This window comes from Clinocottus analis, unplaced genomic scaffold (assembly GCF_023055335.1).
Source record: "Clinocottus analis isolate CAN_PGR_092001 unplaced genomic scaffold, fCliAna1.0.p SCAF_8, whole genome shotgun sequence".
In the NCBI taxonomy this organism is placed as follows: Eukaryota; Metazoa; Chordata; class Actinopteri; order Perciformes; family Cottidae; genus Clinocottus; species Clinocottus analis.
In genome coordinates, this window is record NW_027176240.1 from 7,987,906 (window position 1) to 8,005,887 (window position 17,982).

Consider the following 17,982-nt stretch of genomic DNA (forward strand, 5'->3'; position numbering starts at 1 on the left):
GACGGCACAATCAACCTGAGTATAATGTTTCTTTCACTACAATATAGTCTGTCAATTGGAAAAGCTGATGAATGAAGTTTGATAGTCTTTGACTTGTTTATGTTACACATATTATTATTCTTAATCTTTAAAGCTTTTTAAATTACGAAGAATGAGTACCCCAACCCTGGAGAGGATATCTGATAGTTGACCAATACATTTAAACAGGCTTACAAATGAACACATACATGTAGAAAATATAACATCCATATTGTCACACATGTGCAATGTGAACTCACAGGTTGTCACAGTGTAATGCCACCTGTAAAACAAAGGGCACATTCAATTGTTGTTGCATGCTTTAATGTTATAAACATGTACTGATGTGGAAGCACACTAAATGTTGAAACAGTCAAGCAAAACATGCTACATTTCACATTTTCAAATATTCTATAAATATCTTTTCATCTTTTCATGTTCCATTTACACAGCTGACAAGAGCCTAAATATAGATAGCCAAAATGCTGTTTTTGAAATGTATACATACCAATCTTACTCATAAACCTCTTCTGTCCCTTTTACAAAGGATCTTTTGAAATGACCTTCTGAAGTCATTGTTGAATATAGTGTATATAACAGGATTTAGTGAGCTATTGCAGTAACCAAACCAGAAAAACAGTTTGAACAATGTCTCTGGGACACAGCAGGTGTCACACACAGCGGTGAGCGTGTATGTGAAGAAAAAGGGAAACCAGCAAAGAACAAACACTCCCATGACAACAGCCAGAACAAATGTGAAGCGCCTCTCTCTGTACTGCCTTCCTGTCCACTTGCTCACCCTCACACAGGGCTGCGCCTCCGGCTTTGGAGAGGTTTCTCCAGGCTTCTCCTGGGCCACTTTAGTTGTCTGTACACTCCTCATCTTCTTTAGGGAGCACAGGATGGTTTCATTCTCATCAGACGAGGAGGGCTCTTCCTCCACGTCGAGCCCATTGATATCGCGGCCGTCTTTTCTTTCCAGAGGGTGTAAGCCACACTTTGTGTCTTCTGGATTGTAACATTCTCTCTGCCTTTCACCTGGCTGGGCTCTTGTCCTTTTCTTGGCAATCTGGTATATTCGAACGTACACCATAATCATGATGAGGCAGGGAGCGAAGAAAGAGGCAGTACTGGAGAATATAATGTACCATTTCTCCTCATTGATTTTACATTTAGGGCTGTCTTCTTTACCCTCATCCTTTTTCATTGTGATGAGCGGAGGGAAGGAAATGATCGCCGCCAGTACCCAAACTATGAAGACTGTGCATTTAATCCTGCGCGGTGTCCTCCTCAGGTTGTACTCAATTGCTTGAGAGACGGACCAGTATCTGTCCAGGCTGATGGCACACAGGTGAACGATGGATGAGGTGCAGAACAGCACATCCAAAGCCAGGTAGATTTCACACCACACTTTACCAAAGTACCAGTTACCCACCAGTTCATTCGCTAAAGAGAATGGCATCACTAAGGTGGCAACCAGAATGTCCGCACATGCCAAAGAGACTAAGAACAAGTTCTGTGGTGCTCTCAGGGCTCGGCTTGTGATCACAGCAATCACTACCATTACGTTTCCAAACACAGTTAGCAGGATGAGGATTCCCACGAGGATCGTTAAAGGCACAGAGGTCTGCACTGTGTACAGGTGCCTGCCAGGCAAAGTCTCATTTCCGCTGGTGAAGTTAAGACAACCCATCAGGATGAGTTGTGTCGATGATTACGTCTGGACTTGCTCTTTTAGGAGGTTTGGAAGCTGTGCTTGCCAGCAGTCTATTAATACCATCCATTCAAGGACATGGCATCAGAGAATTCAGTCTTTTCATTTTGTCCACTGGAAGATTTTGCTGAAGATATCTCTGTTTCGTTCCTCTTTGTTAGTACGAAAATAGACAACATAGAAAAAAATAATGAGAAATCTGTTTGCAGATCAAAAAGACAAAAACATTGAAAGAAATAAAGGGAAATTTGCTTAATTCCCAGTTTCTCACATGAGATTATTTTAGAGCTGTATCTATTCTTTAAAAAAAACAACCTCTTTATCCATAAACATTTTAGAATAGAAACTTCTATAAAAACAGACTTACATTGCAGATAGTCTTGGCTCAGGGAGATCTTGTCATCTGTTGTGACTGAAGTGGAGAGCACGTTGTTTTATATGGGCTTGATCTGACTGAGGATGTGTGATGCTGACTCCTTCTCAGTGAGCTCAGGAGTGGGCGGAGTTCATCTGCTGCTGGAGATTTGAAAGCAATTTTGTGTTGCTCTCAGCCTCTATAACCACTGGCTGATTATGACATTAACAACATTTTTGATTTATAGATGTAATATCTGTAGTTTATTAAATTACAATGGATTAAGAACACACTCTTTAGTTTTACAGCTCTACTTCGTGAGCAAAATGTTCGGATTTATCCTGAAAGAAAAATAGCTTGAAATAAAACCTGCATCTATCGAGAGGATTGGCACAGTTCACTGATGAGATCAATCACTCCCAGTGCATGAGTAAGAGTAGCTTATTTCCTAATAAAGATTTCAGCTAGACATAATTTGCTTTTCCAATAACAAAGTAGAATAAATCAAAACGAATACAATGAGACATTTTGTGTATTTTATAGACAAATATAATAATTATGTTCAACTACCGTGCAAAAAATGCACAGTATGACATCTGTAAGCAAGATTTTGTTCATTATTTACAATGCTGTATGTGTGCCAGAGAATACACTAAGGATTTTGCTTGTGATGATTGTGACAAAAAAGAAAAGAAAATGCATGCCGTTATGGATGCATTATAAGTTATACTTGAGGAAGTGTATGCCATTTGATTTAGACAGACAGACCAGGACACATGTTTTACGACAATTACTTAAATATATAGTTTTAGTGTTGTGAGGCATCTTTATGCTACACCCTAGTCTTCTGACATCCATATTAAAGTACAGAGTATGATATGATTTGTTGTGGCTCAGCTTTACTTTAACATGCGTTGTTTTAAAAGAGAAGCACAATGATTTATAGAGCAGCGTGATCTATGGTAGTGGTTCCCAACCTTTTTTCCTTGTGATTTCTTGATACAAAGCAGGTCTATTTGTGACTGTCTACTTGTGTGTGGATGTGTGTGTGTGTGTGTGTGTGTGTGTATATATATATATATATATATATATATATATATATATATATATATATATATATATATATATATATATATATATATATATATATATGTGTGTGTGTGTGTGTGTGTGTGTGTGTACGTGTGTATGTATGTATGTATGTATGTATGTATGTATGTATGTATGTATGTATGTCATATGTTCCCCCCTCTCAGACTGTTTCTGTTCTATATTTGTTAGACGCAAGTATTATTTCAAGAATAGCTACTTCTTAGAGAAAAGTTTTGGTTCCTGGAATAGGGTATAACTGCTATGTAGATAAATTACGATTGAGGTCAATAAGTAGCGTTTTTCTTCATGTATAAACATTACAGAAACTTAATTTTGACCCGACAGTCAGACTCAGCAACCGCAACCACAACTCATACGGTATGGCTACAGTTTCATGAGACACAGCAGAGTCTCATACGTCTATGTTAATTATAGCTAGTGCATACCAGCGTAAGAAAATGAAAAGCAAACGGAAGAGACTGCACATCCATGGTGCCGCTGGGGACACTAACGAGCCGCTCTTGACTTGACGTGATCTTGCGTGTTATCGCGAGAAAGTCTACCGCGGACTTCCGATTGGACGTCTGCGTACGGCAGGAAAGGTACTGTTGTTCTTTTCAGCTGTCGGCTTGGCAAATCGTCGACTAGAAATTTGGATGCCTGCTGTATTAAACAGTCAAGAGCATTTATACCGGGGTAAGGTTTACACTGATCCGCTGTAGTTTATTTGTGATTGCCCTCCGCCGTTTGTTTCTAGCTTTAACGTCGCCGTCGTACGTAAAATCTCCGTCGACGTAAGAGGCCAAGGGATGTAGCGTTGGCTAGCTAGCTAACCTTAGCGTGAGGCTAATGTTGTTACATACCGTTATGTCAGGTTTTTCATTGAAAGTTATGTTTCAGTGGCCACGGTTTCACTCGTGTCACATGTAATACAATACACCAGCTTTTTGTGTGCTTATTTTATTGCTAATTTAAGATAATTATAATATGTTTGACTGTAGCTTCTCGGACGTGCTAATGCAGCTAAGTTGACCTGTCGTTAGCCAAGTTTACGATAAAATGCTCTTCTGTTTTTGTCAACAAACAGATGTCGGAAGACTTGGGGAAACAGTTGAGTAGCTACAAAGCCCAGCTACAGCAAGTAGAAGTTGCTTTATCTACCGACCAAGAAAATGAAGATCTCCTTAAACTCCAGAAAGACTTACAGGTTTGTGTGAATGTTATTCATTGTAGTGATTTCCATTGAAGAAGCGTATTTGTCATTGCTGGATTCGTATACAACTCAAAGGCAATACTGATTTTAGTTGTCTAAGCAACTGATCATCGAGCTAATCGTTGATTTACCCACGACTGAACCCAGTGCTGAAAATGTAATACTTCTATCGAAATACACTGTTATGTACAGTAGTGGAACTACTACTGGATATAAAAAGCACCTATAAGTAATATAGTGATATATGTACAAGTTGAAACTATTGTCCATTCAAAACTTAAAAAGATAATAATCAAATCCTTCAGGCCTTTCTTTTCATCCTTGCAGGATAACATTCAAGTAATATAAATATATATATATATATATATATATATATATATATATATATATATATATATATATATATATAAAACATATTACGAATATAGGTAATCACTAATGAGAAAATGTGATTGTTTTTTCTCCATAATTACAGTTTTTAAGTGTTATGTTATTATTCTAGATTGGTAACTATGAATAGTGAAGTATGTTGCAAAGGCTCCCCACATTGCTTTATTTAAGGAAAGCCAAAACACTGTCATTCCCACCTCTTTTATGGAAGGGCAACTCGCCGACACTTCCCATGACCCTTTGATTGCGTTTATTTTCCAGGAAGTTATCGATTTGACAAAAGACCTCCTGACCTCGCAGCCCACTGAAAGTTCTTCCAGTACCAACAGCTCAGACACTGTACCCGTAAAGAAGCATGGCTGGAAAGTGGGGGACAGCTGTATGGCTGTTTGGAATCAGGATGGACAGTGAGTATCACCAGCCTCTTCTTCTGATGAAAATAAAATATGCAATTGCATGCCTCTTAAAATATGCACTAACTGCTCATAACAACTTTTTATAACTACTTTTAAAAACAGAGACCTAAAGCAGAGTACAATTGTGTCTCTTTATTGTATAGTAGAAGTCAGAGATTGCTCTAAACAACTGGGAACTATGTTTGTTTACCAAAGAGAAAGACTTGCAGCATGTTTTTTTGTCCTGCAATGCATTGCCCAAAACAAGTGAAAAGACAAGCAACTGTAATTTTAGTTTCATGCATGTGTGAGTGTAAGGGGAGCAAAAGTGTGTGTGTGTGTGTGTGTGTGTGTGTGTGTGTGTGTGTGTGTGTGTGTGTGTGTGTGTGTGTGTGTGTGTTTGTTTGTGTGTTTGTGTGTACACACCTGTGGTGAATTGTTATAGAAAGAAGATCCAAAAATCATATATTGCATAGTTTAACTTTAAATTATCATTAGTATTATATAATGGTTTTAACATTGCTTTTTAGGAAGAGCTTGGGTATTTGGCTCGTACTCACCTGCTTACAGACGTGATTTTTTGACAGGGTGTATGAGGCTGAGATTGAGGAGATAGACCGGGAAAACGGCACTGCAGCTGTTACCTTCGCTGGCTATGGAAACGCTGAAGTGATTCCTCTGCAGAACCTTAAAGCAGCAGAGGAGGGGCAGCGATCCAACGAGGACGGGAAGCCAAAATCAAAGTATGATCACTCATGTTGTGTGCGTACACATACACCTTTGCTTTCATTTTGCTTATTAGAATTTTAGTGGACATAAATTGGGATTCACTGTACATGTGCTTTCAGTTTTTTTAAATCGGTCACCGTTTTTGTCTATCTCTAAAGCAACTGTGATTCTACAAAGTGAGTGGCGCGGTGTTCAGTAAACACTTTGCTGGGCTCTCCACATATTGTCTTTAACAGGACACATTGGGATTCTGGAGACCTCTCCTTCAATATCCACCAAAATCGCTTAGTTTCTGTTCGCTTTGGGTTAACAGCTAGCTTTACTAACCATTGTTAGTGGGAAATTACATAATTCCCTTAAAACCCCAAATAAACATTTATTTTAAAGTAAACAGTACCTTCGTTTACTTTGTGTTGACGGATTTTCAAACTGAGTGTAAATCAGTGTAATTTTTCTACCCACAGAAAAACAATTTATATGCACATATTAAGTGATGAGACCTCTCGTGTGCCCTCTTTTGTAAATATTTAATCTACGGAAATAGTTAATATTCAATAGTTTATTTTATACAACACTATTCCTGCATATATTTTGTTAATGATTTTATGGTGCCAATGTTTACATTTTATTCTAAGTTATACTGTATCTTGGACTCACTAGTGTTAATATTTAATATATCATGTTTGTCATTATATGTGTACATTGTAAACATGATTAATATACGTTTCTCTTCCTTGTCTGTCTTTTTAGGAAAGAGCAGGTAGCAGAGCAGAGAGAGTATAAAAAGAAAAAAGCCCAGAAGAAGGTAGCGAGGATGAAGGAATTGGAGCAAGAGAGGGAGGAACAAAAGTCAAAGTGGCAATCGTTCAACAACAAAGCCTACTCGAAGAACAAGAAAGGACAGGTACTTTTAAAAATATGTTTTTCATAGAGGTTTGAATTGTTTAGAGGGTGATGCATCACCCATGGTACAGGGGACAATGTGGTAAAAGTTATTCAATAATCCATTTTCTATGAATGGAACATTATTAATATGTTTTTCTCCCCTCCTCTAGGTAAAGAGGAGCATATTTGCATCTCCAGAAAGCGTCAATGGAAAGGTGGGAGTGGGAACGTGTGGTATTGCAGACAAGCCAATGACCCAGTACCATGACACGTCAAAATACAACGTCAGACATCTAATGCCACAATGACCTGATATATTCTGTGTATAATAATTCACTGTGTACGAGCTGTATCGGTGCATTTCCATTGTGTTTCTACAAAGTGTATGTTTCCCAAGTAAAGAATGGAATTGCTTGCGCGCCATTGTTTGAAATATTGATGTAGTTTTCTTATATACTTTGTAGGTACAACAACAAAAGAATCCAAACAGGGGTTAGAACAATTTCACCAGTTATGCAAGAACAGGCAGTGGTGTTATAGAAAAGCGAGTTTGACGCGTGTCCAGGTTTCATTGAGGCCAAATACCTGCGAAGAGGAGTCTGAATATACACCGGCAGATTTGGTTTTGTAAATTTGAAGTTGTTTTTTAAACAGACACATTGTTGGGGCAAGGAGGGCGTCTGAATGTCAATAATGGTGTTGATTTGACATGGCTGAATTTACGTTTTAATATGTGTATATAACAGTGAAATAAACATTGTTTTGTTTTCATTTTTTTTTGGAGATCATTGCTTCCATCTCATATTGACTGTTTCTACATTTTCATTTGATTTCTGCGCTGTCGGGTCCTGTAGGTGGCAGTAAAGACTCGCAGCATTGTTCATGAATCTAGTAGCATTTTGCAACTCTTAGTACAATCTCCCATTTTTTTCATATAAAATCTACAAAGTTTTATGTTATACTTTGTTAGTTTAGGAGTCAGTCTTGGCTCCAGACGTTATTCATTTTTCTGACCTTGATTATATATGGAAGGTGTAAGAGAAAAAAAGGCAACATTATTTATGTTTGGGCGGTAGAGGTTTATTAAGATTCCAGGGACAGTTATCAGGAACTGTAAGACTGACTAGCAGGGGACCAGCAGCATGTTTTGCAAAAAAGTCACCTTGGATGGCTGTTTATGCACAAGAGAAAACATTCTGGGGTGTATACTTCCTTAACAAAAAGTCTTTTTCATAGTGCATTTTATAGATTCCCAAACAGGTTGGGTGGGTGTAGGTGGAGGGGACCTGTAACAAGGAACTTTGTGCAAGAGTCATACCCATGTTAAGACACAATTTGGTGGTGATCTCTGTAGGACTTGGACCAAAAAAAAAATGCATTTGAATGGTCATATTGAAATGTCTTATTTGGTTTCATGGATTCTAACAGGTCAGCAGTGCAATTCCAAAATACGTATAGTTATTAATGGGAAGTCTCCAAATGTCAAGGATTTGAACTTGTTCTTTTTATGCTACGATACATAAATTATAAAGTATTAAACATTGAAGTATAAATCAAAATTGGTATTCTGTAGTGTTTATGTTCTTGCTACAGACAATTTTTTAAGACTTGTCAATCCAAAGCACATTACAACATGATAGCTACATTCAATACACATGCACCATAGCTTTTCATTAAAAAAAAAGAAGAAAAAAGATCAATCACAATTGATTTTCCTACTGAATATTAAAATTGATGCTACTACTTGGGCAAATGTTAAACTAGCAAACTACAATTTGGTGTTGGACGGACTGAATAGTGTGCTAAAAACACAGTCACCGTTACAGTTGTGATGAAAGTAGACGCTTTATTGCTGTCAGCCTTGTGCGTGGACAAGTACGGGATTGCGTATTACTGTCAAAATCATTCTTTCAACAAAACCTGAAGTGATGCATTAAAACCTTCAGCACTGCAAATTGCTTCAGTTGGTCTTACATTTAATGTCAAGTAATTTGGTAAACTATTTTTTGAAGCAATGTGAAGAAAACTAACAGCGTTTGTTTTTTTCTTTCAAGCATGACCAAACACCTAGCTACAGTCAAATTAAATATACCAAAAATAAATACTATAATCATATGCAAAATAAATTAGAATAACAAGGGTGGACTGCACCACCTGTTTGGATACAACTGTAGTTCAGTCAAGAGAGGGGACGCCACGTGGATCAGTGATGGGTGTGGGTCTTAAAGCAGAGGGTTTCGGGGTGTAATAAACATTTTGGAATGCAGACACTGTAGCCCTTGCCACTGGCTTGTACACTGTCGAGAAGTGCCACCTGGACATATCATCCAGAGAAGAAGGGCAATGTTATTACAAGGCAAATGGAGCAAACGTTCACAATGGTGAGCTTCTAGCTGGTATTGGGTTTTTAGTGTTGTTTTTTTTTGTTTTTTTGTTGCTGGTTTCAGAGGATGTACTTGACTAATGGTAGAGTTGCCCCTTCAGTGTTGGACACTGGTGCGTGGGTCCTCTACAGGGTCAGTGTTGAGTGCAGGTATGGTTGATTCAAGCTGGTAATGAGTTCAGGGACATTCAGGTAATTGGTTAAGTCAACACAGAAAATGAAGAAACTGTGTATTGCCAGAAAAGTTAAATTTGAGGCTGTCGTGTAAAACGTTTCAGAGTGATGTCGAGGAGCCCCTTGGCTTTTTGAAAGGAGAGTGTTGAACTTAAGGCTGGTTCTCGGGGATGGGGGGGGGGGGGGCTGCAGACATTTCATTTGTCAGGTAAAGGTGGGATCGAGGCTGGTTCTTCTTATGAAGACAGTTAACCCTAAACTGCAAAGGGAGAATGGAGCTGTCGACTGGTACTGGCGAGAGCCGTAAAGGACTGCAGCAAGTAAACATATGGGCTGGTGCTTCAAGCAGAGAAAGCCAGTTTCAGACTGCACGTGGAGTAGCCCTCATCACTGGCGGAGCTCTGCCGGCTGCTGTGGTCATCCAGGTCACTCGCACCACTGGTGCTTATGCTGTCCATTTCTCCATGGGAGAACTCGGTGCTTTCTACATCAACTTCTATCTCCTCTGCACAATCAAAAAAAAAAAGAACGCTAATTAACACAGATTACTTTTTCGGAATCATGCAAGTCCAAATACTTGAAATTGTGCTCGCCTCAATTGATATGGTGGCAAACCCTAATGATGCTACAAAGGTGAAAGCTCCGATTCGGACACTGACCTCTGTCAGACTCGGAGCGGTCAGAGTCCATGTGGGAGCCCTGGCTGTCCGTACGGACCCGGTCTCTGTCTCCATGAGTCTGCAGCTGGGATAGCTGCCTCTGCAGGTGCCTCTGTTCCCTCTCTAGGCTCTCCAGCTGGTGCAGACTCCTCCGATCCATCTCTTCAAGTTTCTAAATAAGAGGGGAAGGCAAAAGTGTTAATTGTGTTGTTGTGTAACGATTATCAAGAAGATCGGCACGCGCGGATCCCGAGTGCCTCATTTGGTGTTTACATGAATTATGTAGCATTGAATCACACCGTTACGACTCCCGCTCTGGAGATGTTACTCATGATTAACATACTATATGCATGAGAGGATGGTGAACTTGTCTTGTGTGCAGTGAAGTGATGCTAATGCGTTCGTCGTCAAATGTGACGCCCCCTGTGCGTTTTAATGAAATATTCAACACACGAGGACTGCAAGTTGCCGGTTGGATTCCAGAGGAGTAGCTGGCATCATGTGTGCGGTGAATATAAGTGAGATATGACTGGAGAGTTGCTTTATGGGTATACAAATTAATATAAAGGTTGTTTGGCAGAATCATTCATTTGCCTTCTTAGCTGTAATTTATTTGTTCGAGCTTGATTTTGGTTCATTTCCAACATCACACACGATCGGCTTTCATAAATATGTCTAACCAGCAAACAAGTAAACAAAGTACATAAGAGGCACTATGAACATCTGTAATCCAATCACTTCACACCAATCATCACATCTGATCGTGCCATAAACATAAAAAAAACTGATGTATGCTGCAATGCTAGCATATTTATAAGTGCTAACATTTATATGCGAGCCAGTTTTTGAGCAAGATTTACTGCTGCCGTTTGTACAGCTATAGCAACACAAATAAACACTCCATACAAGTTGACAAAGAGATCTGTTTGTGTATTGAATACCGATTTGGTATATTTTTATGAAATTCATTAATAAAGAACAGTCAGTTTGCAATCAGTATTGTAGATGCTTCGAATTAGCGTACCATAGGACAGCTTTTCATATTAACAATCTGGGGGACAATGAAAGGGTCTTGTACGTTTCCCGTGTAAAAATCAAGTCACATGCAGTTTGGTAGAGTGACGCGAGTGAGAGTAGCACGTAGTCATGCTTTTCCTGACGCACAATACAGGGTGTTTTCTTTGAGGTTTTGCTGCCTGCAGCTGTGAGCTTCATGCTGCCGGCTGCACCTGCCCCACCCTTTAACTCTCACAACCTCTGGTTCCAAAAATACAACACAGCCGCATTCAGGAGCCACACTTCCTGGACTTTAAACAGGCCAGTCCAAAGTCAATAGTTGACATCATACTGTAGGTGCTTTATCCATTACCCCCCGCTGTAATAAACTCCCACGCACTGTTACCAGGATTGCTTTCATATTGCAGCCCTCAATCATCCCTTTAAACGCCTCCCACTGCTGGACCAGTATCTGTCTCTGACTGAAGCCAGCGAGGGAGCCAAAGAATAGTCCTGGATGCTCTGCGGGTACTAGCCATTGGTGCGGTCCAGACTAACTCAGGGACCCGTTTTAACACGAGGACCGATCTGGTGCTCTTAAGATTAATCCAGTCTGTGTACTATTCACATTATCCTGTAGTGTGACAGACACATGATCTAATCAAAACACTCCATAAGGCTCAAAACCCTACAAAAGGAAGTCCTGGCAACGGCTGAAGGGATATTTGTTCAAAGGGGAAGAAAAACTGAAATAACCAAGCAGCAACCGTTGCTGAGGCCGTAGTGTTTTTATGGGCAGCTCATCTAATGGTTCTGACTGGATGGAATTGCCTGGAGAAAACCCCTAATCTATGTACAAAATCAATCCCATATCTCATTTAACCACATTGAATGTGAGTTTAGCACCAACATTTTTTCAGTTTTCCATTAATTATGTGTGTGCTGTCGTAACCTTTATAGAAGACATGCAACTGAGCCAAAAAGATCAACAAAGAGGTAGAAAACAAGGCCTTTTCATCTTCTGGTGGTTATACGGTGCTGTCTATGATTACAAAACATGTATGAGTGATGTTATGGCACCTAGTAATGTGAAGAATTTCAAAGTTCTAATGGGTTTCAGGCTAAACATTGAGCAGCATTTGTTGACAGATAGCGCTCCGCTATGGCCACGCTGGACGGACAGTGAAGTGTCGCCGCAGCTTGGCCACCAAGAGGGAGAGTTAAGAGACTAAAATACGATGTTCTTCTAAAAAGTAAAGAAAACAGGATCTGTTTATTGACTAGTAAGGCTTTAGTAAACCCTCACTATGGATTCACATTCAGACTCACACAGGGATCAAGTGGGTGCTAGATGCCTCCCTGTGTACATCAAAGTCATCCTCTGTAGTCCTGCAGATCTATATCTGCTGTCAATAGGACATCAACTATGTTTCTACTCACAAGTGAAAGAAAAGTACAATGAAGCAGTGGAAGCAGTATGTAAATATGTTTTGAGCACAAACATATACAGAATTCAGTCCTTAACCCCATGGTGGTACAACACTACAGGGTCTACCACACCTTGATATGTGCTTTGGCCTTGTTTAGCAGTCCTAGTGTGGTGTGCCGACTGCATTCTGGTCCCAGAGGGATGAGGGACTTCAACCTCTCCAAACACAGACGGAGATGTGCTCGTCTGTGGAAGGAGACGTAATCAAGACGAGCCATTTCTCTTTCGAGTAAGTATGCATGACGTAATGTGCATTATACAACAATTATTCATGACAAAATGATACATTTCCAGACTAATGTGTAATTGTCCTCTACACTGGATGTGATTAAGTCAGATTATAATATTTCCTGCCTCTTCAATTTGATTATACTAACAGTTTAGGCAAACCACTATGTGATCGGTCTTGATCAATTCTAATTCTGATCGGATAGCATTAATCCATGTGCGATGAGCAAATGTAACAGTCAAGATATATTTAGGTACTTGATTTATCTGTTCATCCATTTTGCTAATTAGTCACGCCATCTGACTCTTTTGCAATTACGTATGGATCTGTCTGGCCCCAGATTTAAAAGCTGCTGAGGTCAGCTCGTATTGTTTCTGATCCACCGAGGCCTCTGGGCCTGTGCATGCAGACCAAATGCAGAAACTGGCAGAGGACACTCACTCCTCTTTCACATAATGTAGTAAAATGTAGGTCAAGTTGTGATGTCAGCCCTTCTATCTGCATTGGCCACCATTTTATGATATCAAATAGCCTATTATAAAATAAGTCTTGCTCTGGACGATGCACCACTGAGTGCATTTCTCGAACCAAGACTTTTGCACACACACACATGGCTTGCTTTTAAGGATTAACTGAGCTTTTAATTTTAGGATAAATGTGTCCTGCTCAGAGCAGCGGCTGCCTTATCCGGTATCCATCGCATAGCAAGCTGCTGTTAAATTTGCAGCCGAGAGTCTCTCAGGAAGGAGCCCTGTTGTCTGGAAACAGACGTTTCCCCTTTGCTGACTGGGGGAAATGTCTGCATGTCCTCCATGAACAGTGCTGCTACTGAGGCTGCATTACGCCTCCCTTTTATTTGCCTTGGAAATTGCACACTGCCATCATACACACCAGGTGGATTTCCAAGTTGTTGTTGATGAAAACATATTTTTTGAAGTCCTGTGATGATAATGAGCTGATTTATAGGCCTGCAGCGCATCTCATTTTGAAATGGTATGCACCAAGATATGCAAACAGGGCAGAGAGGAGAAAGCTTGTGGTTTATCAGCTTGAAGCTCCATTTTGAGACAGCTGGCTCTGGAGATAGACTCTCTGTGTGCCTCATTTACTGCAGGAGTTCAAATGCTTCAGTCGTTCTCTCCTTCTTGTGTATGACTTTTTGCATGCCACTTGTTATGCATATATAGCAATAGTTAATTTAAAGTAAGATAGCAATGGAAATTCAAGATTACTAACCAGTCCCAACATTTCACTATTTTCATTTAGTTCCTGTTTCCTGTCTCTTAATATCCCTGACTTTACTCTTCTTCACCTTTCAGTATTTTTCTTATGAACATGCATACAAATGACTTTTTGTTGTTGTTTTACTCACCTATTTTTTTCCAGTTCATTGTGTGCTGACCTGTTGAAATCATAAATATATAAACAAAATTGTTCGACAATCTTTAATGATGCAAAATACAACACATTCTACAATATATATATGTACAAGGAAAATCTAATTTTTGTCAAAATGAATGCTGCAATGGTGCCATAATCATGCGTTTACATCATGCTGGTAAGTGATAATATAATGTTAATAATTATTTCACTATTGTTTATCAGGAAGTATTTCAAATGTATTTTTTCATACATACATAAATAAAGCACAACATAACATTCGAGGACCTTTTGCAAGACATTGACCTACCTATTGTGAATATTGTCCAATTTCCTGTTCTTGAATTTACGCTGTTTCTGTTGGTGTGCAGTCTGGGTTTCAGGGTACGTTGAAGCATACCCATGCTCACATTCTGGTAATGAAAAAGATCAAGAGGATTAAAAAAAGCATAGCAGTTTCTACAAATGTGCGACAGGCAAAAGGCTTCACGAGGGCTTAGATTTGCATGGTGGATGTGACCTTATTTGACCTGAATTGCAAATTACATTTGAATGTGTGGCCAGTGGCAACTCATCCCTGGAATTAAACGAAAAAATAATTAAATAGAAAGGCAACCCTTTGTAGAAAATATGAACACATGCATGTATTGTGTTTTTATAACACACACTTCGAGTCTAGTTCTCTTAGGGTTGCTTAAAAAACGCCTACAGTTCCCATGAGTCCTCCTTCCCAGTAACATGCGACGCCAGACTTGAACCTGCGCGTGATTGGTTCTCTCCTGTGACTCCTGCTCTGGGAACATGCGTGTCGACCAATGAAAACTTTACAATTTGTTCCATGTGGAAACCATGTGAACAACACATACAAGGAAGCAGCAGCTGCTTCTGCAAATGAGAGGTGGGCTTTGAATTGGAAATGTTTAGAGGAAATAAACTCTAAATCGCAGTTCAAACATGCAAGAAGGTCTTCGGGTGTGATATTTTTTTTTTTTGTGAAGAGAATACGATATTTAAATGATATAAGCCAGAAAGGAGCTACGATCGACTGAGATACAAAGATGCAATAGGAAATGGGAAGTCTCAAACATCATAAATATCCAGACAACATGGAATAACCTACATGTGCACATACGCAAACATATTCCTTTACATAACAAATGAATCGTGCTTACTCAGCGAAGGCTCCCGTGGTCGGCACCAAAAAAAAAAAATGTTAATGGGAGCAGAAGATAATTTAGCTGAAGGCTATTGCAATATAATCAGTCACTGGCGATGCAATTTCTTTCCGAATGAAATAAAAAGTAGACGACCACCCGACATCCTTTTCAATTGCTGCTATGCTGTAAGTGTAAGGTCGATTAAAGTACAGTTTTTCAGAAGCAGCTGAAATATCATTGGCTGCTGTCGGGCCAGCTCATCTGTCCGCTGCGCGTCTTTTGTCGCCTTCGCCTCTATTGTTGTCTGCTCGGCGCATTACGTGTTAATATCCCCTACTGCCCGTGTTTACTTACTTCCGTTGCTCTTCTCGACATTTTCTAGGTAATTTGCTGCGTCGAGCAGCACTTGCACGTTCTTCATGAAAGTGCCGATTTGGTCCATTGCGGAACATTTGGAGTATAAAACGTCGCTGAAAGAATAGTCGGACAATTCTCCGAAATCTTGCTGGTCCATGGACGCATCAGACTCCGACAGAACCTCTTCGGGTTTCAGCTCGCTGTGCTGTCGCATGTACTTTACCATTTTCACTTTAGGCTTTTTTTTTTTTTTTTGGTGGGGGGGCTTTGACAAATAGGCAGCGGTGGAATTGCTCTCCTTGTCCCGTCTGTGCACTGAGCCGATGACTGAAATGAACTAGGCTCGATGGAATTGCAGTCCTTAGCCTCAGCCACTTGCCCTACTTGGTGGATAATCCCTCCCACTAACGCATGCACATTGCATTCATTGTCAACCTTGCCATAATAAATCCTCATTATCAATACTGCAGGAGAGAAACACATAGCGCACATGATGCCTGCTTTCGTTTGCAACGTGTCAATAATTATGACCTATAAGAGACGGTTTTGTCTGAATGCAAGGGAACATGCTTTTTAAAACATGGATACTGGAGACATAGAGGAAGGGTTGGTGTCTCATGTGGTACTTTAAGTTGAATTTCTTGCAAAGTTCAGTGTTCAGGTTTTTTCCCTTTTGTGTAAATACCACGTACTGACATGATTCAAGAGTTATACTTTGAAAGGTTATTTGTTTGAGATAATTCCATTGTTTCCCCATACATATATATATATATATATATATATATATATATAGTTCTTTGTTTTCCCTTTTCTCCAGGTGTGTTGCATAATTCTCCAGAGCGAAAGCAATCTAAGCTCCCATCAAGATAACAAGAATGTAATAAACCAGTGAGATTATGGTTAATGTCAGAATGAGCCATCTGCTGGGGGCTGCTTCAGTTTAATAGAATTTACCTGATAATGAAAGGAACCCTGCTCTTTAAAGTTTTCTCAGATTTCATTAGAAATGGGTTTACTTCTCGCTTGATTTTCCACTGCTGTTCTGCCTTTTGACTGATTAAGAAGTCATTTATTTTCCCCCCACACCATGAGGGACGAATGAGGACAGAGGGGGAAAGGGCCTGTCTTTACGAGGCTAGCCATGCGTGCAGGGCTGTGTTGTGCATCTGAGACAATGGGTGCAGATGGCCGGCCCGCTGCAGATGTGACCATGCAGGCCTGTAACGGACGCCTGTGAGAGAGCACACCCTCCCATGGAGTCTATTTCAGCTGCCTGGCAAGGCCTGAGACTACACACATCTGAACACTGGAACAGAGACGCACTCTTTAGTGGCAAAAAAACAAAACAAAAAACAGGCAGAATTTGTGGAAAGATGCAATAGTCTTATAAAATCCCAACAAATACAGGCCTTTTTTTGGTATACTTTCCCTGATAATATGCCCCCACTGCCCCCCCCCCCCTCTCCCTTTTGATAAATGCAAATGTAAAACTGTGAGATCACTGAATCTGCTGCTACCCGCATGTCCAAAGGAAAGATAAAAGAGCCATGGCCATTTCACCAGGAAAAGACTCATCTGTGCCGCGAGGCTCGCGTGCAGGCCGTGGCCCACTGCGAGCTGCACGCTGATAGCGGCGGCGTGGAAAGCTGACCCGCTGCAGGTTGGTGTAGAATGTGACCCCAACTGGAGTAATCTGAAAAGCCTGAGGATTACACCATTGGCTCGGCTGTCACAGAGGAGGCAAAGTCACACAGCGCTGCCGTGTATGTGTGTGTGTGTGTGTGTGTGTGTTTATGAAAGAATGTGACAAACAGCCACACCGGCCTCACACGGCGTAGAGTATAAGGCCTCTGGGATGTTGTTGAAAGGTGAAATTCACTTCTTTCTTTTTTTTTTTAACAAGAGCTGTCGATCTATTTATTGATCTGACGTGATCGTCTCACATGCTGGTGGTCTACAAGAGGCCGGGCTCACATCGAAGCCCTGTTGTGCAGCAGCAGTCGCCTGTTGTTATAAAACAATAGCTGCACTTTGCCCCGAGGTCACAGCAGAAGGACGCTGCAGCAGGCCAGACGTGTGTCACCTGCTGCGTCCTCTCCTTAGCACCGCCAGAACACGGAAGAGCTCAGCGCTAAGCTTTGTCATCCACACATTGAAAGAGGTTGTTCAGATAACAAGTTCGGAGCCTGTCTGTGGTCATGCAATTTACATCAGAAAATGGAAGACAAAATATTCTAATACACCGACAATCTTTTTGTTAGCCTAACTAATATAACTTAAATATGCTGTAATCACATACATTTCCCCCACTGCAGGACTAAAAAAGGATTATCTTATTCTATCTTATCTTATGAGTACGTCTTACTT

The 17,982-nt window shown here is 40.3% G+C and overlaps 3 protein-coding genes across 4 annotated transcripts; 1 reads left to right on the forward strand and 2 right to left on the reverse strand.

The window, feature by feature from the left end:
• Positions 1–489: 489 nt before the first annotated feature.
• Positions 490–2,212, reverse strand: LOC137779990 (alpha-2A adrenergic receptor-like). Its single transcript, XM_068568278.1, has 2 exons — positions 2,100–2,212; positions 490–1,884 (listed from the first exon to the last, which is right to left on the reverse strand). Exon 2 carries the CDS (start codon positions 1,709–1,711, stop codon positions 536–538), a length of 1,176 nt encoding a protein of 391 aa, XP_068424379.1. The 5' UTR covers positions 1,712–1,884; positions 2,100–2,212; the 3' UTR covers positions 490–535.
• Positions 2,213–3,742: 1,530 nt separating this feature from the next.
• smndc1 (survival motor neuron domain containing 1) lies at positions 3,743–7,562 on the forward strand. Of its 2 annotated transcripts, none has more exons than XM_068568193.1 (6): positions 3,743–3,875; positions 4,267–4,386; positions 5,044–5,189; positions 5,765–5,920; positions 6,657–6,810; positions 6,962–7,562. In XM_068568193.1, the coding sequence occupies exons 2-6, from the start codon at positions 4,267–4,269 to the stop codon at positions 7,097–7,099; spliced, it is 714 nt and encodes a 237-aa protein (XP_068424294.1). In that variant the 5' UTR covers positions 3,743–3,875; the 3' UTR covers positions 7,100–7,562. The 2 variants fall into 2 exon arrangements, with proteins under 2 accessions (XP_068424294.1, XP_068424295.1); XM_068568194.1 differs by having other exon boundaries at positions 3,755–3,781.
• A 284-nt stretch (positions 7,563–7,846) lies between these two features.
• Positions 7,847–15,950, reverse strand: LOC137779936 (max-interacting protein 1-like). The gene is made up of 6 exons (XM_068568191.1): positions 15,613–15,950; positions 14,412–14,514; positions 14,094–14,123; positions 12,564–12,678; positions 10,008–10,179; positions 7,847–9,853 (listed from the first exon to the last, which is right to left on the reverse strand). Exons 1-6 carry the CDS (start codon positions 15,839–15,841, stop codon positions 9,690–9,692), a joined length of 813 nt encoding a protein of 270 aa, XP_068424292.1. The 5' UTR covers positions 15,842–15,950; the 3' UTR covers positions 7,847–9,689.
• Between the last annotated feature and the right edge of the window lie 2,032 nt (positions 15,951–17,982).

What these genes read in the sequence shown, in the direction of transcription:
- smndc1 (XM_068568193.1), top strand. Translation starts at nt 4,267, where the DNA reads ATGTCGGAAGACTTGGGGAAACAGTTGAGTAGCTACAAAGCCCAGCTA. An exon ending in AACTCCAGAAAGACTTACAG is followed by an intron (nt 4,387 to 5,043) that starts GTTTGTGTGAAT and finishes TTTATTTTCCAG; the next exon opens with GAAGTTATCGATTTGACAAA. An exon ending in GTTTGGAATCAGGATGGACA is followed by an intron (nt 5,190 to 5,764) that starts GTGAGTATCACC and finishes ATTTTTTGACAG; the next exon opens with GGTGTATGAGGCTGAGATTG.
- LOC137779990 (XM_068568278.1), bottom strand. Translation starts at nt 1,711, where the DNA reads ATGGGTTGTCTTAACTTCACCAGCGGAAATGAGACTTTGCCTGGCAGG.
- LOC137779936 (XM_068568191.1), bottom strand. Translation starts at nt 15,841, where the DNA reads ATGGTAAAGTACATGCGACAGCACAGCGAGCTGAAACCCGAAGAGGTT. An exon ending in TGTCGAGAAGAGCAACGGAA is followed by an intron (nt 14,515 to 15,612) that starts GTAAGTAAACAC and finishes TTTCATTACCAG; the next exon opens with AATGTGAGCATGGGTATGCT. An exon ending in TTGGACAATATTCACAATAG is followed by an intron (nt 14,124 to 14,411) that starts GTAGGTCAATGT and finishes TGATTTCAACAG; the next exon opens with GTCAGCACACAATGAACTGG.